The 24,026-nt window shown below is 42.5% G+C and overlaps 2 protein-coding genes and 1 pseudogene across 8 annotated transcripts in view; 1 reads left to right on the top strand and 2 right to left on the bottom strand.

Moving 5' to 3' along the window:
* myo18ab (myosin XVIIIA b) overlaps positions 1 to 5,440 on the bottom strand; it is a 119,747-nt gene extending 114,307 nt beyond the window's left edge. For 6 of the 7 annotated variants that reach the window (XM_076035808.1, XM_076035810.1, XM_076035796.1 and 3 more), the window contains exons 1-2: positions 5,283 to 5,440; positions 2,368 to 3,521 (exon numbers count right to left, since the gene is read on the bottom strand). In XM_076035808.1, the coding sequence (XP_075891923.1) occupies positions 2,368 to 3,432 (1,065 nt within the window). In that variant the 5' untranslated portion in view covers positions 3,433 to 3,521; positions 5,283 to 5,440. Of the gene's footprint in view, positions 1 to 2,367; positions 3,522 to 5,282 lie in introns of those variants that run through there. The other variant, XM_076035789.1, reaches the window with a different exon arrangement.
* Positions 5,441 to 6,707: 1,267 nt separating this feature from the next.
* Positions 6,708 to 8,920, top strand: LOC142895053 (phospholipid scramblase 1 pseudogene; annotated as a pseudogene).
* A 1,572-nt stretch (positions 8,921 to 10,492) lies between these two features.
* LOC142895052 (galectin-9-like) lies at positions 10,493 to 21,499 on the bottom strand. The gene is made up of 8 exons (XM_076035780.1): positions 21,429 to 21,499; positions 17,727 to 17,815; positions 17,025 to 17,232; positions 14,641 to 14,760; positions 12,543 to 12,665; positions 12,119 to 12,207; positions 11,818 to 11,974; positions 10,493 to 11,068 (listed from the first exon to the last, which is right to left on the bottom strand). The coding sequence occupies exons 1-8, from the start codon at positions 21,462 to 21,464 to the stop codon at positions 10,922 to 10,924; spliced, it is 969 nt and encodes a 322-aa protein (XP_075891895.1). The 5' UTR covers positions 21,465 to 21,499; the 3' UTR covers positions 10,493 to 10,921.
* Positions 21,500 to 24,026: the final 2,527 nt, after the last annotated feature.

Here is a 24,026-nt window from a genome sequence, read left to right as displayed (position 1 = left end):
TGCCACTGTTTCTGCAGTTGAATCTAATATAATTAAAACATACATTTATTTCACAGTTTAAATGTCGTGCACTAAGGAAAAAAAAATGCTCCACTGACAGAACTTTTTGCCGTTATTCCCACCCAGAAATTAAGACACAATGATGGACTTTTTCCTGACGCGTTAAAAGATGGTTTCGGTTAAAAAAAAAAAAAAAAAAGGATAAAAATCTCTCAATCATTATATAAATTTTTATGGTCAATGCATTTCTGATCCAAATGTCCTTTGAAAGTGAAGGAGGGAACATTTCAGCTTAAGTATGAAAAGGCTACAGGAGTCCAGAACGTCTTACTACTGAAGCTCGAGTTCTCAGAAGACTTGCCGAAGCACACAAAGCAATAACACGATGACACAGCTTCTGTGGCGACCGTCCCCGAGGCCCACGTGTAATTTCATTTTCGAGGAACAGGCATAGAAAGAAAAAGAGAAAAAAGAACTTGTGTCGTAATTTGACAGACTGAGAAACCTTGATGTTTGCTTTTCAAACAGCAGAACAGCAACAGCAGAACAGCAACAGCAGAACAGCAACAACAGTCAGCGGCGGCGCAACCACACATCGAGATCAGACGCTTGGATGTCTTCGACTCGCTCAAGCGCGACAACACAGACAAACCTACAAATAGGACCCAAGACTGTCTGTCTTCACTTTCTGCCATGAACCCAACAAGTTACTCGACTGAAACTGTAATCGTATCACATTACTTCGTCAAAGTAATGTAACTAATTGCCTTTGATTACTTTTCTACCTTTTGAATAAATGTTTTTCACTGTTTAGATTTGAGAGTGCAGAACTCAACACGGAGAGAGACAACTGAACTGGCATGGGGGGGAGGCGGCAGGGGGCGCTGCAATTCCAAACTTGACAGGAGAACCAATCAGAAGCGTCAGAATAGACAAGCTTCTGTCTGCAGAGGGAAACAGAGAAGGATGGTGCTTGTGCCAAGCCAGTGCACAAGAGAAAACCACGCAAAGCAACAAAAATTTAATTATTAAACATAAAGCCCAGCTTTGTTTGTAAAAAAAAATAAATAAATAAAGGTCCACAACTGCGATTTGATTAGACATTGGGGCGGCTGTGGCTCAACTGGTCGAGTGGCTCGTCCAAAGATCCAAGGATTGGAGGTTTGAATCCCATCTCCAATTGTCCACATATCGAAGCGTCCTTGGGCAAGACACTGAACCCTACTGCCTCTGTTCCACTAAAATTAGCGCAATGTCCACGCACCAAACCCAGCGGGGTGTCCCCCCCCCGCCGGCAAGCTGCACCCCCCTCCGCTTTCACCGCTGCGTGTCTGCTGACGTCATCGCGCTGAGATCGCGTGGATGAAGTGCTACAGAATTCAACAGTCCGGCGGTGGCCAGTGTTCTTAGTCGTTGGTCACTTTTGGCTGTAGCGGAACGATGACGTCGTTGCCGCCAGACTCGAAGCGGCGCGCACCTCCGCGGCCGCTTCCCGCCGTGCAGCGATTGTTTCAGCGTCTGGTCCATTTTGTGCGCGAGCAGCGGGCGAAACAGCCAGAGGACAATGAACAATTATCGAGCGCTGATGGAAGGTGATCGAAAACTTTTGCATCAGTGCCTTGATATACGCCGCGACTGGCGCGATATTGATGATGATTTAACGCACGTGACGCTCAACGTCATCCCGTGCGGCAGGTAAAAAAGGTGGTGTTGTCCCGGGTTTCCCGATTCCATCGCAAGCCGATTGGTGCGGAGCCGATCGGAGCCGATTATCACCCGGGTCGCTTGCCAGGTTGTTTGACCCGTTATGTCGCGGAACAGCGCGGCCCGGTGAGCAGATTCCACCGCCACCAAATGCCGATTAGTAGCGGGACATCACCACGTTTTTTGGCCAGTGGAATTGGGGCTTAAGTTGCTCCCAGTGGGGCTGGCAGTGCCTTTCATGGCATAGCAGCATCACAGCATCATTTGAGTTAATGTGAATACTTTGCAATTCTTTTATTTTTAAGGTATTTTATAGCTCGGGCACGCTAGGTGAACTATATATGTGTGGGTCTGCCAAGCACAGGGGGCAGCACCGGGGAGGGTTATGTTTTTTGTTTTTACCAGGACAAGAGATGCAGCAGCAGCAGCAGCAGCCACTGTTCTGTTAGCCTGCTTGCAAAGGGAAGAATAAATAAATTCAGGAAAATATAAAACACTCAATTCTTCCCCTGGACAATGGACTATTTCTGCGCAAAAATCATACCCTTGGTGTCTTAGTGACCATTTGATTTCATATGGATTCATTTGATTTTGTTAGGTTTGCGTTGATATTAAGGTTTCGCTCAAAGAAAAGAACGGACACTAGGCTCGAGGTTCACTCACCCGCCTGGCATCCCGCCGCTCGCCGTCCGTGTTCCTCAGCCAGCAGCGGCTCAGCTCGCTCAGCTCCAGGATGGCCTGCACCTTCAGCCGCACCGAGTCGCCTGACTGCCGGATCATCTCCACGATCTCGTCGCGGCTCTTGCTCTCCACGTTGCGCCCGTTGATCTCCACCAGGCGGTCGCCGGGCACCAGGCCCAGCGCCAGGTCCTTGGTGCCGGCGCCAGGCTCAGCGAAGTGGACCACGCGGCGGTAGACGCCGCCCGCGGCACCACCGCCATCATCAGGACTGCGGTCCAGCATGGTGGTGCGGCGCAGCGAGAAGCCGAAGTCGCCCGTCGGGCGGCGTTGCAGCTCCAGCTCGCGGGTCTCGGGCGCCACCGGCGGCACCACAGCTGGCAGCCGCAGCAGTGCCGGGAAGGTCTTGTCCACCACCTCGGGAATGTGGACCTGCTTGGCGATGGGCGTGTCAAGCTGCTGCTGCTGCTGCTGCTGCTGCTGCTGCTTGAGGCTGTGCTTGCGCAGCATGCCGAACACCTTGCTCTCGGCCTGCGGCGACGGCGCCGCTGAGTTCTGGCCCGACGGGGTGGAGCCCTCCGACGGGCTCTCCTCTTTGCTCCTCTGCGAGAAGGAGAAGCGCTTCATCATCTGGCCCACCTGCGCAGAGTTCTGCTTGGCCAGCGAGCCAAAGTGGGCTACGCGGTCGCGCACCGAGCCGCGGTGGCCGCTGCCTTCCTGCCCGCCGTCGCCGCCCTTCAGGTCGTCGGTGGAGCTGGCAGCGCTGAGCTGCTCGTCCAGCACCATGCTGCTGCGGTTGCTCAGGCCGTCCGACTCGACGTCGGTGAGCGTGAGCTCGCTGCCGCTCACCACCTTGATGGGGATCGGGTTGGAGATCTCCAGCTTGTTCTTGGATTCGCGCTTGGCCTCCCGCTTCAGGTTGAAGAAGCCCCGGCGCATGCTCATTTCCTCCAGGCTGCGCAGCTCGGCCGCCGACATCCTCTCCTTCTTTTCCTTCCTCTCCTTCTTGCCCCCTTCCCGCTCCTTGTCCTTCCTCATCAAATTAAACATGGCGGCAGAGAGAGAGGCCTCGCGTTCGATTTCCGAGTGCCGAAAGTTCCTGACCGCTGCTTGGGTTGTGAGCGACAGGGACAAATCCCCTGGGGAAGGAGAACAGTTTTGAAATAAATACCAAACATGAAAATTGATGAATAACCTCTGTTCAAATGTTTGCATTTGTTACTGCTGCAATATTGTATCTTTACCATTTGCGCTCTCTGTCCCTCTGTCCCCACCTGACTCTCACCTTGGGAGAATAGGAAACCATTCTCCCTTTCAAACCCCTGTCCCCTTTCTCAGCCCTGTGTTGGCCAGGATAACATTCACATAATAAAACCACTCAACAGGTAATTCCTGTAGCGACCTGTGACATTCACACTCTCGGGTCACAAGCTCTGCCTTTGAGAATAACTCTTTCAGAAAGCAGGAATTGAACTATTTAAAGAAAAAAAAGTTGTTGGGATCAAATAGCCACACACAGGTAACTCTTGGGTTGGCTTTAAACTGCAGTAAAGTGCTTTGCCAGGTCACTTTCACCAGATTTAAGGATGTGATTAAATTGCAGACATTATGAGGCGATAAATGATTTGTATCTGTTCCTGGCTCCTGTCGTGTGTGTGTGTTTTTAACAACAACAATCGACTGTGCGCATCAAGTTTCTCCAATGTCTCCTGGCTTCTTGTAACCGTCCACATGTGGGGGGAAAAGCTCGTAAAACACACCAGACCCTCACCAGTGGCGACTTCCAACACTTTCGAGCTTGTGGAGGCCCACTCGAGGAGCTTGGCAGGACCCAAAGAAACTACACATTCCTGCCGTCACTGTGAACCAGCTCCTTTTCCGAAGCCTCGGTGAAAAATAGAAAGAAGTCTCTGGGACTCTTCCTGTCGTATGCAGACAGACAGACAACTTCCAGCCTGGAACTCATTAAGTGGGGGGGGGGGGGGGCGACACCGGCTTCGCAACTCCCTCCACAGGCTACGGTCCCAAACAAACAGCCGCCCCCTGCTTTAATTACGTGCGTGGATCTCTCGCCTATTTATACTTCCCCGGCTGCTCATCCAATACTTTATCAAAGTCTCATAAAGCGCCCGGCAGGACGTCTAAATGAACGATCGCGCCACAAAAGCTGTCACTGTGTTTCTTTGAAATAGTAAAAGGCCGCCCGGGTAGATAATCTCCCTGCGAACCCACGTCTCCCCTTCCTGACGTTCAGTCAATAACTCCTGTCCTGGGGGGGGGGAGAGAAGAGAGCCGTGTGTCAACACAAGCATGACATCCACACTGCATTGACCACAGCGGTCCCGTGAAAACGGCGAGCTCGGTTAAATCTGAAGGCATCAACAGCCTTTTGTTGGCGTGCACGGCCGCTAAAAGAAGAAATATGCTAAAAAGCTGGCACAATCATATGCACAAAGCAGAACCTGGCCACTCTTCACACTCGGTCTGAAGTCGGAACAAAAAGGCATGACAGTGTGGAGCTAAAATAGGTGTAGCTTTTCGGCTACATTAGCTAGCTGGTCTATCGTTTCGCGTGTAGGTGTAACGTTAGCTAATAAGACCAAGTATTTCCATTTGTACCCATCCCTCAGGCCGCGGTGGGAAACGCCTCGAAATTACAAACGGCCACCGTATCCGCTGGAATTTGGTTTAACTTTTCAGTGAGCGTTTTCACTAGCTAACTAGCCTAATTGGCTCAAGTCACAGCCCTCAGTTCTTTGCCCTCATTTCTGGTGAAGCAAATCCAGGAACGAGACATTGGACATCCCGTGGAAATGAACGAGTGTGCCAAAGCGGTTGCCAGTCCGAACGCTACCTACTGGCCTTAAGAACACATGTTTATTCAGAAGAGAGATACTTACTGTTCTCCGGTACGGTGAACGGACCACAGCCGGTCTAGAGGGTGCAGCACGGCTCGCAGGCTACAGAAGCCGCAGACTGGCTTTGAGCTATCAAAGCTGGCTGCTCCCAGAGCAGCTCTGGAGGTCCAGGAGCAGCAGCCACAGTCGCTTGGCTGGCGCCTCCTGCTGGCCAAATTGTGCAGCTACAGCCTGACCGTGTCACAATAGGAAACCCGACCGGTTCCTATTCTGGTTTTCAATTAACGTCATAAAATTTAAAGATTAAAGTCACAACGACAAGTATAGTATTGACTGTGACGTCACAGGTTTTTTTTTTTTTTTCTGATTTGCTCTGTCCAGGAATTTGTACGACTTTAAGAAAGACAATACATAAATAATATTAGAAACATTTTATTTTAATTTAAATATTGTGTATTCAGTGTCTTAATAAGAGTGGCAGTGCAAACTAGGGAAACTAAAATTACGCTTCAATTATTTGTGTCATGAGTTCCCAAAACAAAAACTTTATTTACATTTTTTTTTCATGCTAAAGCAGCTATTTGGTAAATATAAACAGCCTGGGTAACAGTGCCATTACCAGTGATACTAATTGAGGTTCCATTCTACTGTGATCAGAACGAGTCACAGTGCATCCCTAAATGATTGGGGGGGGGGGGGGATTTATTAATCTAACTCTCTCTCTGAATCTTCACAATAATGTCTTATTTGCTGCTGCTGCTGGAAGTCACTTCTTAATGTGTTCACTGTGTAAAAATAATGGACATTTACTATATATTTCTTATTTATTATTATAACTATGTACTGTGTAGGCACTGTTGCAGGTTTAAATGAAGCCTGGATTTTCAGTCTACAGTCTTTAGGACAGACCTAATTTATAAACACCTGTCAACTAAAATACATGCACTTGTGCTTCAATTGATGTGGCACAAGCTTCATAATAAATTTAATATTGTGAAATAACATTAACAATGATTAAAAAAAAAAAAAAAAAAAAAAAAGTAGTGGAAATAATGGTAGTAGTGTGGTCAGAAAACACATCCAGTCCAGCCAGGTTAGCTCGGAATTCGGCCAAGCTTTGAAATTAATTCAGATAAAGGGATCCAGAAATAAAAGACCAAAAGATCTCACTCCCGGTTTAAAGCGACAGAATTAAAACATTTCTTCAAGGCCATTTTTTAAAACAGTGGATGAGGGTCTACCAAGGACTGTGTAATTCACTATTTAGGGCCAAAGTTTGAAAAGACTCGATCCCCCAAGTTTAAGTCTTTTTCTCTTCTTGTGTTCACAATAAAAGACAGTCAGAGATAAAGGTTGTTAGCCGAAGCCAGTTTAAGCTATAGTGACGGTGAGTGAGGATCCCAGATCCCAGACAACAGAAGAAGCAACCTGACACCTCTCCACCTGTGTGTTTTTTTTTTAAAGAAAGCTGTTGCCAAGGAGTCATTAAGTCACTACAACACATCTCATGTATCTCGCATCTGTTGTTGGGTGGTAAGTCCACTGAGGAGACACTATCTTATCAACACACTCATGCAGTAAGTACTTGTTTGTTAAAAAAAATAATTGTATTCTAGTTAAGGATGCGGTGGTTAAAAAACATTAGCTGTGCAGACCTGTACATGTTTGTTTAGACACATGCAATTTATCTATAAAAGAGCCCCACTGTCCTGGCCAGGCAAGCAGGTACTGTGAGTGCTGTTTTCTGTGTTTTTATTGTTTTAAAGATGCAAAAATATCCAAACCCCAAAATGTTGTCCAAATCTCGGTATGATGGGAAACAAAGTCGCTGCCACAACAGAACTTTAATCTTCAGACCATAAAAGTGCTCAACATCAGCACGCTACCAATGCTATGCTGCAGGTGGCGACATACGAAGCAAATTATCACTGCAGTGATCAGAAGAGTCTGGAGTCCAACTGTGTATCGGTGTATTAGAACGAGTGCCAGGATGCTATGCAGGGTTTTAGAGTGTATTTGGTTTAAATAAACTATCAAGAGTTTATACCTTGTAAAATATCAACTAGCTTGGCTACCATTTCGTATCTAGGTGTGGCATTAGAAAACTATTTGCATTAATATCTCATAAGGTACAAAAAATGTTTTCCGTTCTTTTACCGAGTGCAAGGTGACTTGTTTTTTAACTAAAGTGCACTGTTGTGTTGTGTGTGTATATATATGTGTGTGTGTGTGTGTGTGTGTGTGTGTGTGTGTGTGTGTGTGTGTGTGTGTGTGTGTTTGACAAGTTGGCTTTTGTTTCTTCAAGGTCCAATGTGTATTATTTTCTTTTAAAGAAGCCCAGTTGACTGCGCAATATATGTACATATATATATATATATATATATATATATATATATATATATATACATATATTATATTATGACAACCATTCTAAGGGTAGGAAAACCAAATTACTTTTATTGTCCTGCGAGTATACACTTTTATTCATGTATATATGGCCAGTATGTTAAGCTTTGACCAATATAAAAATCATAAATCAAGCCAAATTTTACACACTGTAGCTTTAAAACTCTAAATGCATTTTTTAAAATCCAACACAGCAGAGATGTCCTCTAAATAATCTGCAGATCCTGAAGCAATCATTTTTTATCCACTTTTTTTTTGCAGATGAACATGTGACACTCCACTGTCGTGTGGGAACACTTTATGTTTGCTTATACGTTTGGGGCCTTTGACAGACAGACTGTGTCATGGCGTATCCTGGAATGGGGATGTTCACCCTGCCCGCGGAACCCGTGTACCATGTTCCCACGATCACCGGTCAGAACACGGGACCTCAGACTGCGCCTCCACCATACACGCAACCTCCCGCCCCTCAACTCATGCCCCCACCAGTCCGGCCGCCCGGCTGTCCACCTGGACTAGAGTACCTGGTTCAGCTTGACCAGCTCCAGGTCCAACAGCAGGTGGATCTGCTTGAAGTCCTGTCTGGCTGGGAGACGGAAAACAATTACCTCGTCAAAAACAGTTCGGGTCAACAGATGTTCGTAGCCAAAGAGGTCAGTAACGTCTTCGGCAGGCAGGTGCACGGCCCCAGCAGACCTTTCACCATCAACGTCTACGACAACATGGGGCAGCTCATCGTGAAATTGGTCCGGCCCATGAGGTGCACCCTATGCTGCTTCCCGTGCTGCCTTCAGGAACTGGAGGTGCAGAGCCCGCCAGGAAACGCCATCGGTTACCTCAAGCAGAACTGGCATCCTTTCCTGCCCAAGTTCACCGTCCTGAATGAGAGGAAGGAGCCCCAGCTGAAGATCAAGGGCCCGCTGTGCAACTGCTCGTGCATGTCTGACATCGTGTTCCAGGTGATGTCGCTGGACGAGGCGTCCAAGGTGGGGCAGATCAGCAAGCAGTGGGCCGGCTTTGTGCAGGAGTACACCACCAACGCCGACAACTTTGGGATCTCGTTCCAACCAGACCTGGATGCCAAGGTGAAGGCCGTGTTGATGGGAGCGTGCTTCCTCATAGACTTCATGTTTTTCGAGCACAAACCGCAGAACAGACAGTGAACCACTCTGCTACAAAAAGCTTGAGGTGAATGACAAGTTTTCCACGTTTGCCAGTATTTAGCTTGACCTCTGCCACCATCAACACTTCAAATGACACAATGCAACAGTCTATTGGGTCCAATTTTTTTCTTTTCTTTCTTTTTTTCTGGCTTCTCTAATTGACATACTGCCCTCAGACTTTTAGATTTACAAGCCGGTCATTTTCAAATTGCTGAAAAGATTCTTTGAAATTGTCTTTGATCAAGCGTAAAATGTATCTCATTTTCATGTACCCCACATAGAAGTCTAATTTTTAAAAGGAGGCAGGGACTGTGGAGTCTACTCAAGTCCTAATTCCCTTCTCATTTATTTCAGCCTCCTTGTGGAACCCCATGGACACAAAAGCAGTCAGTGCAGTCAACGTTTCTGTAAACTTAGTGTCAGCTGCCATCGGACACCTTCACTGCACTCTGCCTCCTCTCCTCTGTCAGCTGTGGTTGCCTCAGTAGGCCCGAAAGAGCAAGCAAAGTCAACAAACGTTGCTTTACTGTTGCTTTCCGTGGGTGCAAGTGGCAAGTAAAATACACTTCAAAATTAGAATCCACCTTCACGTTCTCCAATCAATTACATTTTATTTGCATTGCCTGAGTTCGTGAAGACAATTTGCCTCGAGGGATTTTAGATTCTGTGCAGATTGTAACAGTCGAAATAACGTAACATACCTTTAACATGTCTACGTACACTGTGTCACCGAGATGCCACGTCATCAGGTAGCACCTGTTTTTCTTTTGGAAAGTTGAGCTGTGCACATGCTTTTTGGTTTTGCCTCAACACAACAGTAACAGTTTGGTGACATGTGGTTTCTGTTCCTGTTTTATCATGGCTGGTAGTATCCATACAGCCACACGTTGTAAGGTTGGTGAATTAGTCAAATAAACATTATGAGAATGTATGAAATCACTGTGGATGCGAGTTTCTGGTCTCTCTGACTTGATGTCCAAAACATTTTGACATTCTGTCCCTCTAATAAGATGTCTGTCCTTTGTGGAGTGCTTTATATTTTGCCTTGAATACATTTATGGAATAGAAAAGAATATGCTTTAATTTTTGCACAGCTGTTTTGTTAAATAAATGTTGCACTTTTTTGTTTTTTTTGTTGTTGTTGTAATGGAAAATTGTAACTAAAGGCCTTAAGCCTGCCTCGTGACTTCTCTGCACATGCTTTGGAGTGTTTTTTCATATCTTGTCTAGTAGCATTTTTCATATCTGTCTGGTTTGCCCTCTCAGTTGACCTGGGGAAGTGAGCATGCACTCTGCATGAACTTTTTGTCCTGTTACTATTCATACTACCTTATATGTACATCACACATGTTTATGTAATCATAAATGTCCATTTTTTGTCTGTGGCTAAAGGGCAACGAAAGTACTTTGTTCTGTTAACCTGTTCACGGGCGTCTCGGTGGCCAGAGGGTGCCAACCCTCCAACGGTTCAACCTATATAAGATGTACAAGTTTGTTCCTTCTTTGCAAGACCATGCAGACACTTGCTGTGTGTGTGTGCTTGCCCTGAGCTCAGTAATAAAGATCCAAAAGACCTTCGCATCTCCTCGTTGATCTTTAGTATTTTTTCCACAACATTGTTTAAAATGCTTTTTTTTTTTTGGTCAGGTCCAGTTTGAGCACGACAAAAATCTAAAACACTGGTTGTCACACAGTTTTTTATTTTAACTCAGAAGGAATTAGTGAGAGTTGTTCTACTTATTGTCATCACCGTGGCAGGTGTTCAATTCAAAAAACTTGGTGTCAGTGCAACAGCATACACAAGTCAGATGTGTATTTTGATTCTTCAACCTCCCCTATCCTTAATCCTCTCTACTGAGTGATCAAATCCAAGAATACTGAATTCAACCATATACAAAAAAATCCTCAACCTGATAAAGCTGAACATTTTTTTATGAACTGGATAACTGGGTTTGGAAAACTGTATACATGTGGTATGATTATAGAGCAGACAAACACATTCCTGAGATATCTGGAGTATATGGAGCTGCTTAGCATTGGCTGATTAATAAAAGCAGTGGATGGAATGGACGGATTAGAGCCTCAATGTGGCGACATTGGGCGCTGAGATCTCTACAACATTACAGATGTTAGACTGATGTCACCTTCGATCTCAAGGATGTTGATTTGCTGCAGGGGAAAGAAGCGATGCTTGAAGTTGTGCATCTGCGTCCCATTGACCACGATCCTGAAGGACTGATTCTCACAACAGATGGTCAGCTGAAAGAAGAGTAAGAAATATTTTGAGAACACTGTTTTTGTTCAGTTTACTTTTTTATGGATACATACAAAAAATAAATATCACTTAAGGGTGTTTGATTCACAATTTTGGACAAAGGACCTAATTTCCAAGTTAGCGTCCAACATTTTATCAACACATAACTTTACATACATCGAATGTCTGGGATTAAAACTAATTTGTCTCTTCCGAACTGTGGAGGGGGTAAGATTGTTGTTTTTTCAAATCAAATGTAAGCATGTTAGTTTAACTATGTAACATGTATTGAAGTGCCAGTTAGTTACTGATCGGTATTGCTAACAAATCAAGCAGTTAGTAATTACAGGCCAGTTAAACACCTGTCTTGCAAAATGTGCCTTTAGATAGGGTTCAGGTCAAATCTCACTCTGGTGAAAAGAACGCTATGCGATGGTCAAAAAAAAGTTTCAAGTACCTCTGAAGTGCTGTTTACTTTAAAAGATGACTTGCTAATTTTACAGGTTAGGCCATTGGTATGATACAAGTGTGTGCCCCTTGCCCATGGCAGGTTGTCTGCAGTGCGATGAGGAGAGTAACACATACTAAAAGTGTTCTCATAAGGTGCTGATCACTGGAATTAATGACGGAAATAAAGAAAAGTTCCACCAAATATGCACCAAATTTTGATAGAATTACATTTCAGACATCTGAAAGAGGTCACATATTTTTTTCTTTCTAAGTTTTCTTCAGTGCACAGAAACCATGTTAGTACCGTAAAGGGCTGTCCCTTGATGAAGGGCATTCTTCCCCCACGCTCCTCGACACTCCACTGGCCATGTTGGTTGCTGTTTCGAACCACTGTGTTCTCATTGAACCGCGGGTTGTAATGCATGGCGACGCCAGTGGGATGGCAAAAGTTCACATGAAACCTGAGGGAAAATGCAGGGTTTGGGCAAATGGACAGGTTAACAAGATGCAACACTGCATTTGCTAATCTGTTTTTTCTCTATTGTTTTGCACACAAATCCTGAAAATGGCACCAACGTCAACACTACAATCCATCCAAGTCAGACCTTGAGGCATGGGGATGCACAGTCCCCTGGATCATAATAGTCCTGCCAGGGTGAAGTCCCCCACTAATGGTGTTCTTGTATGGGACAGCCTGAACAAAGACAGCGCAAGTTAAGCAATCACAACTCCTGCTGTGATCTGGAAGACAAACAAGGTGCTGGTGTTTTGCAGTAACAACACTGTGTAAGTCTGTTGACTCATGAAATTATTCAAAGAGGAAAAATATCTTCTTTTTATTTATATTTATATTATAATATTTTCTTTTCTCTCCATACATTCAGGAGAGGCAAGCAGGAGCGGTGGGACGCATTTCAACAAATGACATAATGAAAAATTACCTGCTCAATGGCAAGACACCTCAGCAATGGGATATAAATTTTGGTTTATCAACACAAGTGTGATATTTGCAGGCATTACAGGACATACTAGCGGGAACACAGGCTGCGGCGTGAACACAGGCTGCGGCGCGAACACAGGCTGGGCTGGAAATCCAGGCATGGCGGGGAACCCAGACATCGCTGCGAAGCTGTGCTGAGGAGGGAAGACGGCCTGCGTGGGACAGGCACCATTATCAACATATGCAGGATGAGTAGGAAATTGAAAATTGTCCAGTGAGAAGGCCCTTCTGCAGCTGTCTGGTTTTGTTTTTTGCTCTTTGTAATAACAGTAATTTGAGCATAAGTCACTAGCATGGCCGTAACTACTTATGAGATACCCTAGGTAAATACCTTGGTAACTATTTCCTGTACATACATATATATATATGTATATATATATATATATATGTATATATGTATATATATATGTATGTATATATATATATATATATATATACATATATATATATATATATATATATATATATATATATATATATATATATATATATATATATATATATATATATATATATATATACGTATATATATATATATATACATATATATTCATATATACATATATATATATATATCTGCCTTCGCCCTAAGACCGCTGGAATAGGCTCCAGCAGAACCCCGTGACCCTAAAATAGGAATAAGCGGGTATAGAAGATGAATGAATGAATGATGAATGTATATATATGGATATATGTATATATATATATATATATATATATATATATATATATATACATGTATACATTTCTTTAATAAAAATATTTTACAAAAAAATATGAAAATCGAATTCATAGAAAGATCACAAACTATATTAACCGTTACAGCCGACAATCAGAAATTGTGTTTGTATATAAAAAAAATAAAATAAAATAAAACAAATTGTGTTCCTACATATGAGGTCATGTAACTTGTAGCCATACACGTCACGCCGCAGCGCATCACGTGTACCGACACTGACTGGACATGTTTTGGTTTTGGGGTGAAGAAGAAAAAGAAGAAAAGAGAGGAAGCAAAATATCTGCATGTGCTGAGACCTAAATTAGAGGTTAGGAATGAACACATTCGCCAGTTTGCACATCTGTCATGATAATACAGTAGTTTTGTTGAAACAAAAAGAAAACACAGCCGAAAAACAACTAGTTTTTTTTTTTATTTTGACACTTTAGTTAAGGCTGCATTCCCCCTCCCTAGCTGTGATTACTTGGCGACGTGAAAAGCCACAAGGCATATCTCTTTGCAGCCAGGTTCTGAAGAACTTACTGTGCATTTAAAAAAATGCAATATAGAAATCGATTGTAATGTTATGTCATGCACAGGAGAAATGTTATGTCTACATACTTTTCAATAAAGCATTCAGGGTTTTAAAATCTGCCTACCTGCCAACTGCTTGGATGTGTGACAGCAATATATAAATGGTCTTCTCAACATTTTATGGCAAGACTCTCAAACAGTTATTATTGTTAAGGATAACTTCAAAGAAAGCCTTAAATGGCCAATGTGAAGTTGTCCCAATAGTCAATTTTACTGTGGTAGAAAATATTGCTGGTCATAGTCAACTAGCATTACGCAAAATTATTAATAAACAAGACTAATATCAAATGTGGGAACGGTTAGCTATGATCCATCTAGCCTTCCAAAAGGTCGTACTGTGAAGATTAGACAGCCTTTGTCAATAATAATTTGTTTTCAAATGCTTACATGGTTAAAATGGAGATGAATATAGCAGTATTATTTGTCACATTTGCATTAACTGATCATAAGTCTGTCTGTTTGTCCTTTTGTTGTACTTTCAGTGAGTTGAACCCTCTGGAGAATTCAGCCAGCCCTCCAAAACTCCAATAATACATATCTATGACTGAGAGGGCCAGAACATAATAAAGATCCAGTCAACAACATTATGTGATTGTGTATTTGTGTAATTGAACACTTTAAAAGACCATTTATTTTACTTTTTGCTCATAAATAATGTTCAAAAATATTTTGCTTGCACACGAGCATGGTTTGTACCTCACTAGTTTCATAACCCTGGTTATAAACCTGGTTACTAGTATTGGTGGTTATACCGAAAGGACATGGCTGCAAACCGAACCTGCAGGGCTACAGTGATGTTCTGATGGTAAACTCACCACAGGGTTCTGGAAGGCAATGGAGGAGACTTCAACTTTTCCAGACACTGCGATGGTGTCCACCTGGTGAAATGGGATGCGATGTCTAAAATCCATGAAATGGGAGCCATTGACATTGATCTGGAAAACAAGGTTAAGATTGGGATTAACATCTAACAAAAGAAATATTGTCACTGACCTTTAAAAAACATTTAAGCAAAATACATTTAATACGGTTTTAATCCATTAAATTAAATTTTGCAGGTAAAAAGCAAAAATAAATTAAAGCTGCAAGCAGCGTTTGCAGGACTGAGTCTATGTGGCCACCGCCTGCGATGACATCCGCCACCTGCCTATGACCCCCGACACCTGCCGATGCTCTCCAATGCCTGCCGATTCCCCTCAACACTTGCCGATGACCCCTGACCGATGCAGTCTTGCTGATGACACCCGACACCTGCCGACCCCTTCCGACGCCTACCTACCCCTTCAGAATCCTGCCAAGCCTTTCCGATGCTTGCTGATCCTTGCAGGCCTCTTCTGACTTCCCCCAACCCCCTTTGAATCCTGCCAACCCTCTGCCGACATCTGCCATCCCCTGTGGACACCCCCCGATGACTTTTGAAGCATGTGTGGCATGTAGCATAGTGGGTGAAATGAGAAATGAGAAATGAGAACTGGAAGAAGTGTTATGAATCATATGTGTAAGTCAAATTATGCAGATTTTGCACAGTGTTTTTTTTTTTTTTTTTTTTAATTATAGACCTTCATGAGACAAACATGGGTTTTTGAATGATGGCTGTACCATCTTCCAAATGGCAACAGCAGTTATTAAGTTATTTTTTTTCTTCCCTTTGTCCAGCCTGGGCGTAATGATACTATAAACAGGCATGTTGGTGGATGTATGATTGAATGACCAGAAGATGGTACTCTTGCACCATGTACGTGACAGAGAACGTCTCACTGCACTTGGCTCTTGTCGAGTACAGATGCGTCGTCACTAATGCCAATAAAGTTCGCCAGTGTGGCTGAAGAACGAGAAGTTGTCCGTCTCTTATGAAAATCATTGTTCCGCTTAGCGACGTGCAGTGAGGTCCATAGCTGGTGAGGCACTGACTTCATTATCACGATCACATTTACAAACACATGAAACCTACAGAGCAGCTTCTTCACCATTTGATTGGCAGTGGTTAATGGGTTATGTTTCAAATCTCATATCATCTTTCTTCACACATTCAAACAATAGTACACAAAAAAGCACAAAACAAATTTTGTGCTTTGTATTTAAAATAAAGAGGATTTGGGCGGGGCTCGAACCCCGGGCTCTCAAGTGTTAGTCATGCGCCCTAATCACTCGGCCAGCTATCGACCTATAAAATACAGTTTCAACTTTACTTATAAATGAAGTCTATGCGCCGCTCCTTCTGAAATAAACACACATGCGGGCACGCACACAAACACACACACAATATCAACGAAGTAAATAAATAGAAGAGATGACATTTTTTGATCACAGTCACACACACTGACACAAGGACGGACAAACACACTCGCACACATCATAAGCAGAGACTAACGTTACTTCCTTTGTTGAACACACGCGCTCGCCAGTTACATTTGAAATCTCATATGAGCTTTGTTCACGCATACAAAGTGTAGTAGACAATGAAAGCAAATTTTATTAAAATAAAAATAATTTGGGATTAGAACCCCATACTCCATCGTCGTAGTCAGGTGCGCTAACCATTAGGCTGTCGACGTATTCATCTGAAAAAGAAGCCAGGGCGCATTTAACTGGAGGCATAGTGACGCGAGCTCCGCTTTTCGAAACAAGTTGAAATATCTCACTATCTGTTTGCCGAACAGAATAAGTTAGAGCGTAGGAATGTAGAGGTTGAGAGGAACGTGTGAGTTTTTGATGCACGTCGATTCGACATTCCTAGGCGGAGCTAGGGGCATTTTAGTTTCCGGGGGGATGTTGAGCGATTTTTGGGCGATTTTGAGTGTACTGTGACTTTAAGGGGCTGTAAAAGGAAAACGGTTGGGATCTCAATAAGTTTTTTGATCAACTTTTTTTCATGAAATTCTTGTCTGTGTCATACTCCATTTTCAAGCCAAAACCACCTATGGTATCTTCATAGAGGATGCAAACGCAATTTAAGTTGTCAAGGGGGCGCTATAAAGCAGATTTGCACAGTTTTTTGATATGTTAAATTTCTGTGCAGGTCAGACCTTCTTGCCAAATTTGGTGAGTTTTAGAGTATGGGAAGGGGGTCAAAATGGGGCTCAAATTTGCCTAGTGGTCAATTTTGAGTGTACTGCGACTTTACAAGGCCATAAAATGAAAACAAAAGCCTCTATTAAAAGGTTACTGATGACTTTTGATAATGAATGGCCCGCCAGACCTGGAAGTTATCCCGGCACACAATGATGATCAGGGTGAAGGGGGCACCAGCAGGGAGCGGAGAGTTGTAGCTCCTCTCTTCCGGGCCCCAGGAGCCATGCTGGAAGCTGTTAACAACCACATAAGCTGGGAAACTGTCATAGCGAGGGTTGAAATGCAGTGCCACGTCTGTGTTATGAACGGAACCACACTGCAAGTTCACATGGAACCTAAAAAAAAAAAAGAAAAATACAAGAGATGAATATTTCTGTCGAATCAGTGGCCAAAATGTTACTTTTTGTCTGTACAGTAGGACCTGGATAGGTCTTTTTGTGCAATTGTCAGATTGGACTATGCTCTTTATTCATGACTTTTATTTTTTTGTATGAATGACCAAGACGTATTGAATTCTCAAAAAAAAAATCAACTAAAAATTACTTCTTTTCAACTTGCCAAAAACAAAATGCAATCCAAAAACAAAACTAACTACCATCACAGTTTAGGAATGAATATTTTAAAAGTGGGGAAAAAAAACAAGTGACGGGACAGACTAAGAGCAGTTCACAAGCGGGCTGGTGTGGGCGTGCTTATTGCCCCACAGCTTAGCCGTGTGGCCAGGGAGGTCTGGGCATCTCTGCTGAGGCTGCTGCCCCTGCGACCCGACCCCGGATAATGCGGCAGAAGAAGAAGAAAAAAAAATAAGTGATGAGAAGTTCAGTCTGACCTTTCAACCCCAGGTTGGACACGGCCACTGAGGGAAATGGACTTCCCCTCTTGTAGGCCACCGTGAATGGCACCGGTAAAGGGCATCCTCTGAAATGAGTCAAGGGAAAACGTTCTCTCATCTCGGCTCAGCATTTATGTTGTTTCGCAGACACAAACACACCCCCAAGTACTGTAACTACAGGTGCAATAAAACACTTCTTTATTAACGTTTATTGAGTGGTGTAAATAATTTGTATATTTATTTTATTTATTTATTTTTAATTCATATATTTTCCATCTTTTTGCACTGTATATGCTGCAGTATATATGCAAATTTCCCCAATGTGGGATAAATAAAGGCATTCTATTCTATTCATTAAGTCTTGAGTTTTCTTTACGTTCACACACATGCCTGTAACCACTGTAAAAATCTTGCTTTAACTAGTAATTCCAATGTTTGGCCACTGAGCAATATCAGCATCAGAGGGTGGAAGGAAGGAAGCCACACTCAAGCACGAGTGACTCAAACTTTACCGTGAGACAGGAAAAAGATCCCCTGTCCCAGGAAGACGAGAGCCTCAGCTGTTGCAATCACCAATTATTGCACTGACACTGACCCTGACAAACGGAGATTAACATGGCATGGAAGCTGAACGACATTAAGGGCCAAAATTAGAAAACAGTTATAAAGAGAAAGAAAAATAGTAGACTGATTTACCCAATGTGAATCTTTTCCAAGCAGTGGGTAAAATAAATGCATTGTGAAAGTCTGGGACATTGAAAGCACACTGCTAGATCAAGAGGAAAAAACCTTGCAAGTTCATGGAGAGACTGCTCAAATCATAATCAACACAATTTGTAGCGAACCAAATGCACTTCGGTGGCACCAGATGCTCACGATGAACAGATTGACTACAGGTACCTCTTAAAAATTTTGAATATTGTGAAAAAGTTCAAGAAAGTGAAAGTCTTATTTTGTATCAATTCATTACACATAGAGTGGAGTATCTCAACCTTTTATTTCTAGCAATGTTGGTATTTATGGCCCAGATAATGAAAATCTACAATTCAGTGTCTCTAAGAATTAGAATATCACAAGACCAATAGAAAAAATAATGTTTTCAGCACAAATTTCAGGCTTTTGAAAAGTGTGTTCATTTCTATGTATTCAATACTTGGTTGGGCAAATAATTAACTTTTTCCAAAATATTCTATTTTTTCTTTAAGATGGACCTGTATGCAGAAAACCAAGGTGGCCTTGTTTTGATGCTCGATGCCCAAGTGGCTTTAATTCAGTGGTTCCAAGATTGTGTCGTGAGACGAGTCCAGGTGTGCCGTGAGAATTTGTGACAGCTGGGTATAAAGATAAAAAAGAGTGTCTCGAGAATTCAGCTACTGCAAAAACTCTGCTGTCTGAGAACTAGCAAAAGGACCAGAGTGCGAGATTTTCACCGTGTCAACATCAATGATGAGTTCCCTTCCCTGAACACAAACACGGTGAGTACTCAGGGGAGTGGAGGTGCCATAACCTAAATTAGATTAAGCACTCAATGCAGAGTAGCCCCATCATTTGTTTGTCGCTGTGATTTATATACTGTATATACTGTATGTACACACACACACACACACACACACACACACACACACACACACACACACAAACACACACACAAAGTATCGATATTGGAACTGTGTCACCAATACCTGCCGGAATTTTACTCAGAATGGGATCAGAAAGAAAACTGGCAGTATTGAATATCTGACATGGATGGCTCCCAACAAAACAAATAGTTTCTCCTGACCTGGGGCCTCATACACAAAAACGTATGTGGCGTTCATCCTAGTTCCATCAAAGTTGGAAACTTTATCATTCACATTACTGTATTTCTCATTTTTGTTAATGATTAATTAAAAAAAAGTATACAGTAAGATTTGACATGTGAGGTGATTTAAGTGTTCTTTGGAGGAAGACTGACGGTTATGGATGGGGAGCTGAGGAGTGAAAAGCTGCAAGGGCGGCTGGGCGGAGGAGAAGGAGAAGAGGTGTGAAAAAGCAGGGCAGTTGGTCGGGGTTGGTGGAGGGGCAGAGTCAAACCTGTTGAAAAAACGTTTGAACTGGTTTGCCCAGTCCCGATCCCCTGTGGTGACTGACAGGACAGAAGAGGCAGGTTGAAGACGATGTTGGACATCTATACAAGTTGTGTACATAATCAGAATAAGATAAATGGATGGATGGATATTATTTGGTTGTTATTTTATAGTATTTACATTTGAGTTTTTTTGTTTTGTTTTTTATTAAAATTTTTAAATATTGGTATTTGCCTTCCTTTTCTTTAGTTTGTAATATTGGTTAAATAAGCTGCATCTATATTGATGCTCTGAGCAGTAAGGAGAGGTCTGGGCACAATCTGAAAGAAACTCCATTCCAAAATTACAAAGCTGACCACCATCAACCGTGGTACTGACATGCCATTTGGCACCACCTGATATGCACAAGAGTCTTGCATATCACGATTAGCCAATGCAAGCACTGGGAACCAGCTTCCATTACTTGAATTAATCATTAACAGAGATGAGAAATACAGTAATGTGAATGACAAAGTTGCCTACTTTGAAGTCGCCCCAAAGGTCAATTGATTGTGATAGTAGACATCCCTGGCTTTCCAATGATACATCACTTGTCAAGTTTTACTGTATAATCTTTGAAATAATCCTTGTGAAAGATGAGAAATACATTAATGTGAATGGCAAAGTTGCCTACTTTAAAGTCCCCCCAAAAGGCCAAAAATGATTTCCCGTGAAATATCTCAGCTGAATGTGAGACTAGAGCTCCCTGGCTTTCCAATCATACCTCACATGTCCATTTCTACTGTATAATTTAGTCAAACATGTTCAAATAGCGGATTTTTTTTTTTTTTAAAAAAAAGGTGGAATCGGAACCTAAGAAGCACCGCGGCGAATGTGGCGCGAACTTCAGCGTCGTGGGCAACGATTTCAAACATAGATGCTATCAACAAAATTAAACACTGTTTGAAAACCACTGCTTTAATCAAACAAAGGCCATTTACTTTTCATTGGATGTTATTTATTTATTTATTCCCCGCAGCAAACTCAACAATAACACATTTGGAAAACAAGCGCAAGACGCACTTAGTGAAGCGACACACTGGCGTCGTTTCCACCTCCCCAGCAAGTGTGCGAGTAGGTGGCTGCTGATTGCTCCTGCCAACCTCTTCTCCAGTTTACAAGCGTTTATCGGACTCCATCGCTCACTCACTCACGCCCCTTCCCAGAAGGAGCTCTTGCAACATGAGCGGCCCACTTCCACCGGAATTTGCATTACTAAACTAACCTCAAGTACTTTTTTTTTTTTTAATTTATTTTTTTTATTATTATTATTTTAAGATCGAGGAATAAACTCTTGCTACATAATGAAAAAAACAACAATACATTTTTGTCACATATTTTATTTAAGTCTCTATTCGTCACACGTAAATATATAATTGAAATAACCATAAAAACACCCTTTGTACATGAGAACAGAGCTGAGCTCTATTTTCTTTTCTCTGAGCTCGCGCTCTTCGCGACTTCCTGATCACCGACTCACTCGGTGAACTCGCTCACTCACTCGCCAAGAAGTTCTTACTTTGTGATGTACAGATCTACCCTCGATTACATTCTGCGAGAACGAGCAGCCTGCTTCTAAGTGCAGATCACTCACCGGGTTATAGAAAGGCGTCTGCGGTGGAAAAGCCATGATCTGCGATGTCAGTAGTTCTTCCTCAAGTCCGCTGTTCCGCTGTGTGAGGGTGACGAAATGGTTTATTCTCCTTTGCTAACGTGGACCAGACGTTAAGTTTCGTTTTCCCGATGTGGGCGTCGACTATCGATAAGAGCGAAAGGAAGCCAGTTGTCTCAACGCCTCTGATAAAATTAAAAAAAAAAAAAAAAAAAAAAAGAAGAAGAAGAAGAAGAAGAAGAAGAAGAAGAAGAAAACGTGCACATCAAGAATTACATGATGGTCTCAAATGCATTGCATTGGTATGAAATGATTATCTTCATTATATATTTTCGCCAGGTTGACTTTGCTTGGGTGACCATATTTTCCAGGACACTTGGTCCACCAGCGAGACGCTCAAGCTCTATGTTTACTCAAGTCAAATTTCAAAAAAACTACAGCTTCACTAAAACATGGAACAGAATAAACCGAGAGCGTGAAACATCCAAACGTTACAATATATGATTGTGATATAATTAAAGCGTGGCTCTGTATGGATAGACAATTATTTTTCACGATTTTATCACGTTGCAATAATACTACTTAAAAACAAACGAGGAGGCCACGTCTGGGTAAAACAGGGCGTAACGTCACACCAAGTTTCTATCTATAAGCTACATTCTTAATATTGTGACCAAGTGATCCTCAGTGCACACTACCGAGAATAAACTGTTACCAGAGACCACTACATCAAAAAAAAAAAAAAAAAAATAGACATTTTATTTACCATGTGTTGGTTAAAACTGGTCTTGCTGTAATACCGCTCACTACAAAGACCTTAATGCAGGCCATTATAGAGAGAATGCAATCAACAATATAAGGCATTGAATAAAATAACAAATCAATTGAATGAACAAAGAAACAAGGGAATGTGGGGCTAAACTGCACTATCAAAGGTGTTAGTGTGGAGTCAATCCGAAACAACAGGGAGTTGTCACCATAAATATAGGCAAATTATAAACCACTACACACAACCAATTCAGACCAAATCAAAGCTGGTCAAAAGCATGCACATTTACCTGAACACAGCAAGCCAAGGTGACTCAACGACACACTAAACCACACTTGCACGACAGCTGTTACCACTCAGTCCGCACTTTAATATGGCAGAAAAAAAAAACACAAAATAAAACAAAACACAAAATGGCCCATATAAGAAATGAGTTTAAGGCAACTAAAGTTCAAATAAACCAGGGGAAAACAGTGGTTGGCACCTCTATGCGCACCTCTATGGGCCTGGGGAAATATATCAAGCATTTTGAAAAAGTTTGGTATGTTAAAAGTGGGGCCCTGATGTTTTCCTGTATCAATTTTTATGGAGACTACTGTATTTGTCTACTCAGTTTAAAAAAAAAAAAAAAAAAAATGTATATGATTTTAGCCTTTGGCATAGATCCCATCACATCACATATTTACTGTGGGTTATTACCATTATTGATTTAGTGCGCATTTTTTGTTAACAGCTCAGTTTTGAGAGTGAAATAATTTTCACTGCATGATTATGATTCTCAGTACATGGGAAGTGGAGGCGAAGGTTTCATCAGTGCTACCCAGTGTGTTAAATACACGGAGGCCGATTAAACGATGAGGCCCCCATGAAAGCCTGAAAGCAAAATTTAAGGGGGTCTCATATTTAAAAATAAATAAAATATATATGTATATATATATTCTGTAATGGTCACTAAAATGTCTTTAAGATTAACCTAATATTCAACTTTTAAAAATATGCACGGTGCATGTTAAAGAAATGTAGACGACTATTGAGTATTTTGCACACTGGTCCTCAGAAATGGATTTATCACATTTGTTTCGTAGTGGTTTAGGTTGGGGCGACACGGTTGTGCAGTGGTTAGCGCTGCTGCTGCCTCACAGCAAGAAGGTCGTGGGTTCGATTCCGGGGCCCGGACCTGGGGCCTTTCTGTGTGGGGTTTGCATGTTCTCCCTGTGTCTGCGTGGGTTCTCTCCGAGTTCTCCGGCTTCCTCTCACACTCCAAAAACATGCGTATGAGGTCAATTGAACACTCTAAATTATCCGTAGGTGTGCATGTGAGTGTGAATGGTTGTTTGTCTCTATGTGGCCCTGCGATGAACTGGCGACTTGTCCAGGGTGTCACCCTGCCTTCGCCCTAAGACAGCTGGGATAGGCTCCAGCAGACCCCCGTGACCCTGAATAGGAATAAGAGGGTATAGAAGATGAATGAATGAATGGTTTAGGTTGTGTGAAATAGATCTAAGATTTGGTTAGGTGGACCACGTGATGTCATGGTGTGGATCACCTGAGTGCAGTTTGACCGCAGTTTGCTGACGATAAATTATTGACTTCAACTCTGGACTTTGAACACAAAAAGAAGCTTTTTGACAAAACGTCAACACAAATGTGCTTAGCCATCAGGGTCTGAATGATCCAAAGCAGAACAAATATAAATAGATACTGTCACAACCTAGTTCAGAGAAGGACGAGGAGACTATGCATGACTCTTTAAAGGGACAATGCACGATTTTCATCATCGTTGGAAACACATTTTTCATCATTGTTGGAAA

This window comes from Nelusetta ayraudi, unplaced genomic scaffold (genome assembly GCF_046127955.1).
Source record: "Nelusetta ayraudi isolate G7.1 ecotype Tasmania unplaced genomic scaffold, CSIRO-AGI_Nayr_v1 ptg000048l, whole genome shotgun sequence".
In the NCBI taxonomy this organism is placed as follows: domain Eukaryota; kingdom Metazoa; phylum Chordata; class Actinopteri; order Tetraodontiformes; family Monacanthidae; genus Nelusetta; species Nelusetta ayraudi.
Note: the sequence above shows the minus strand (reverse complement) of the source record. Positions and strands in the feature narration are given on the sequence as shown.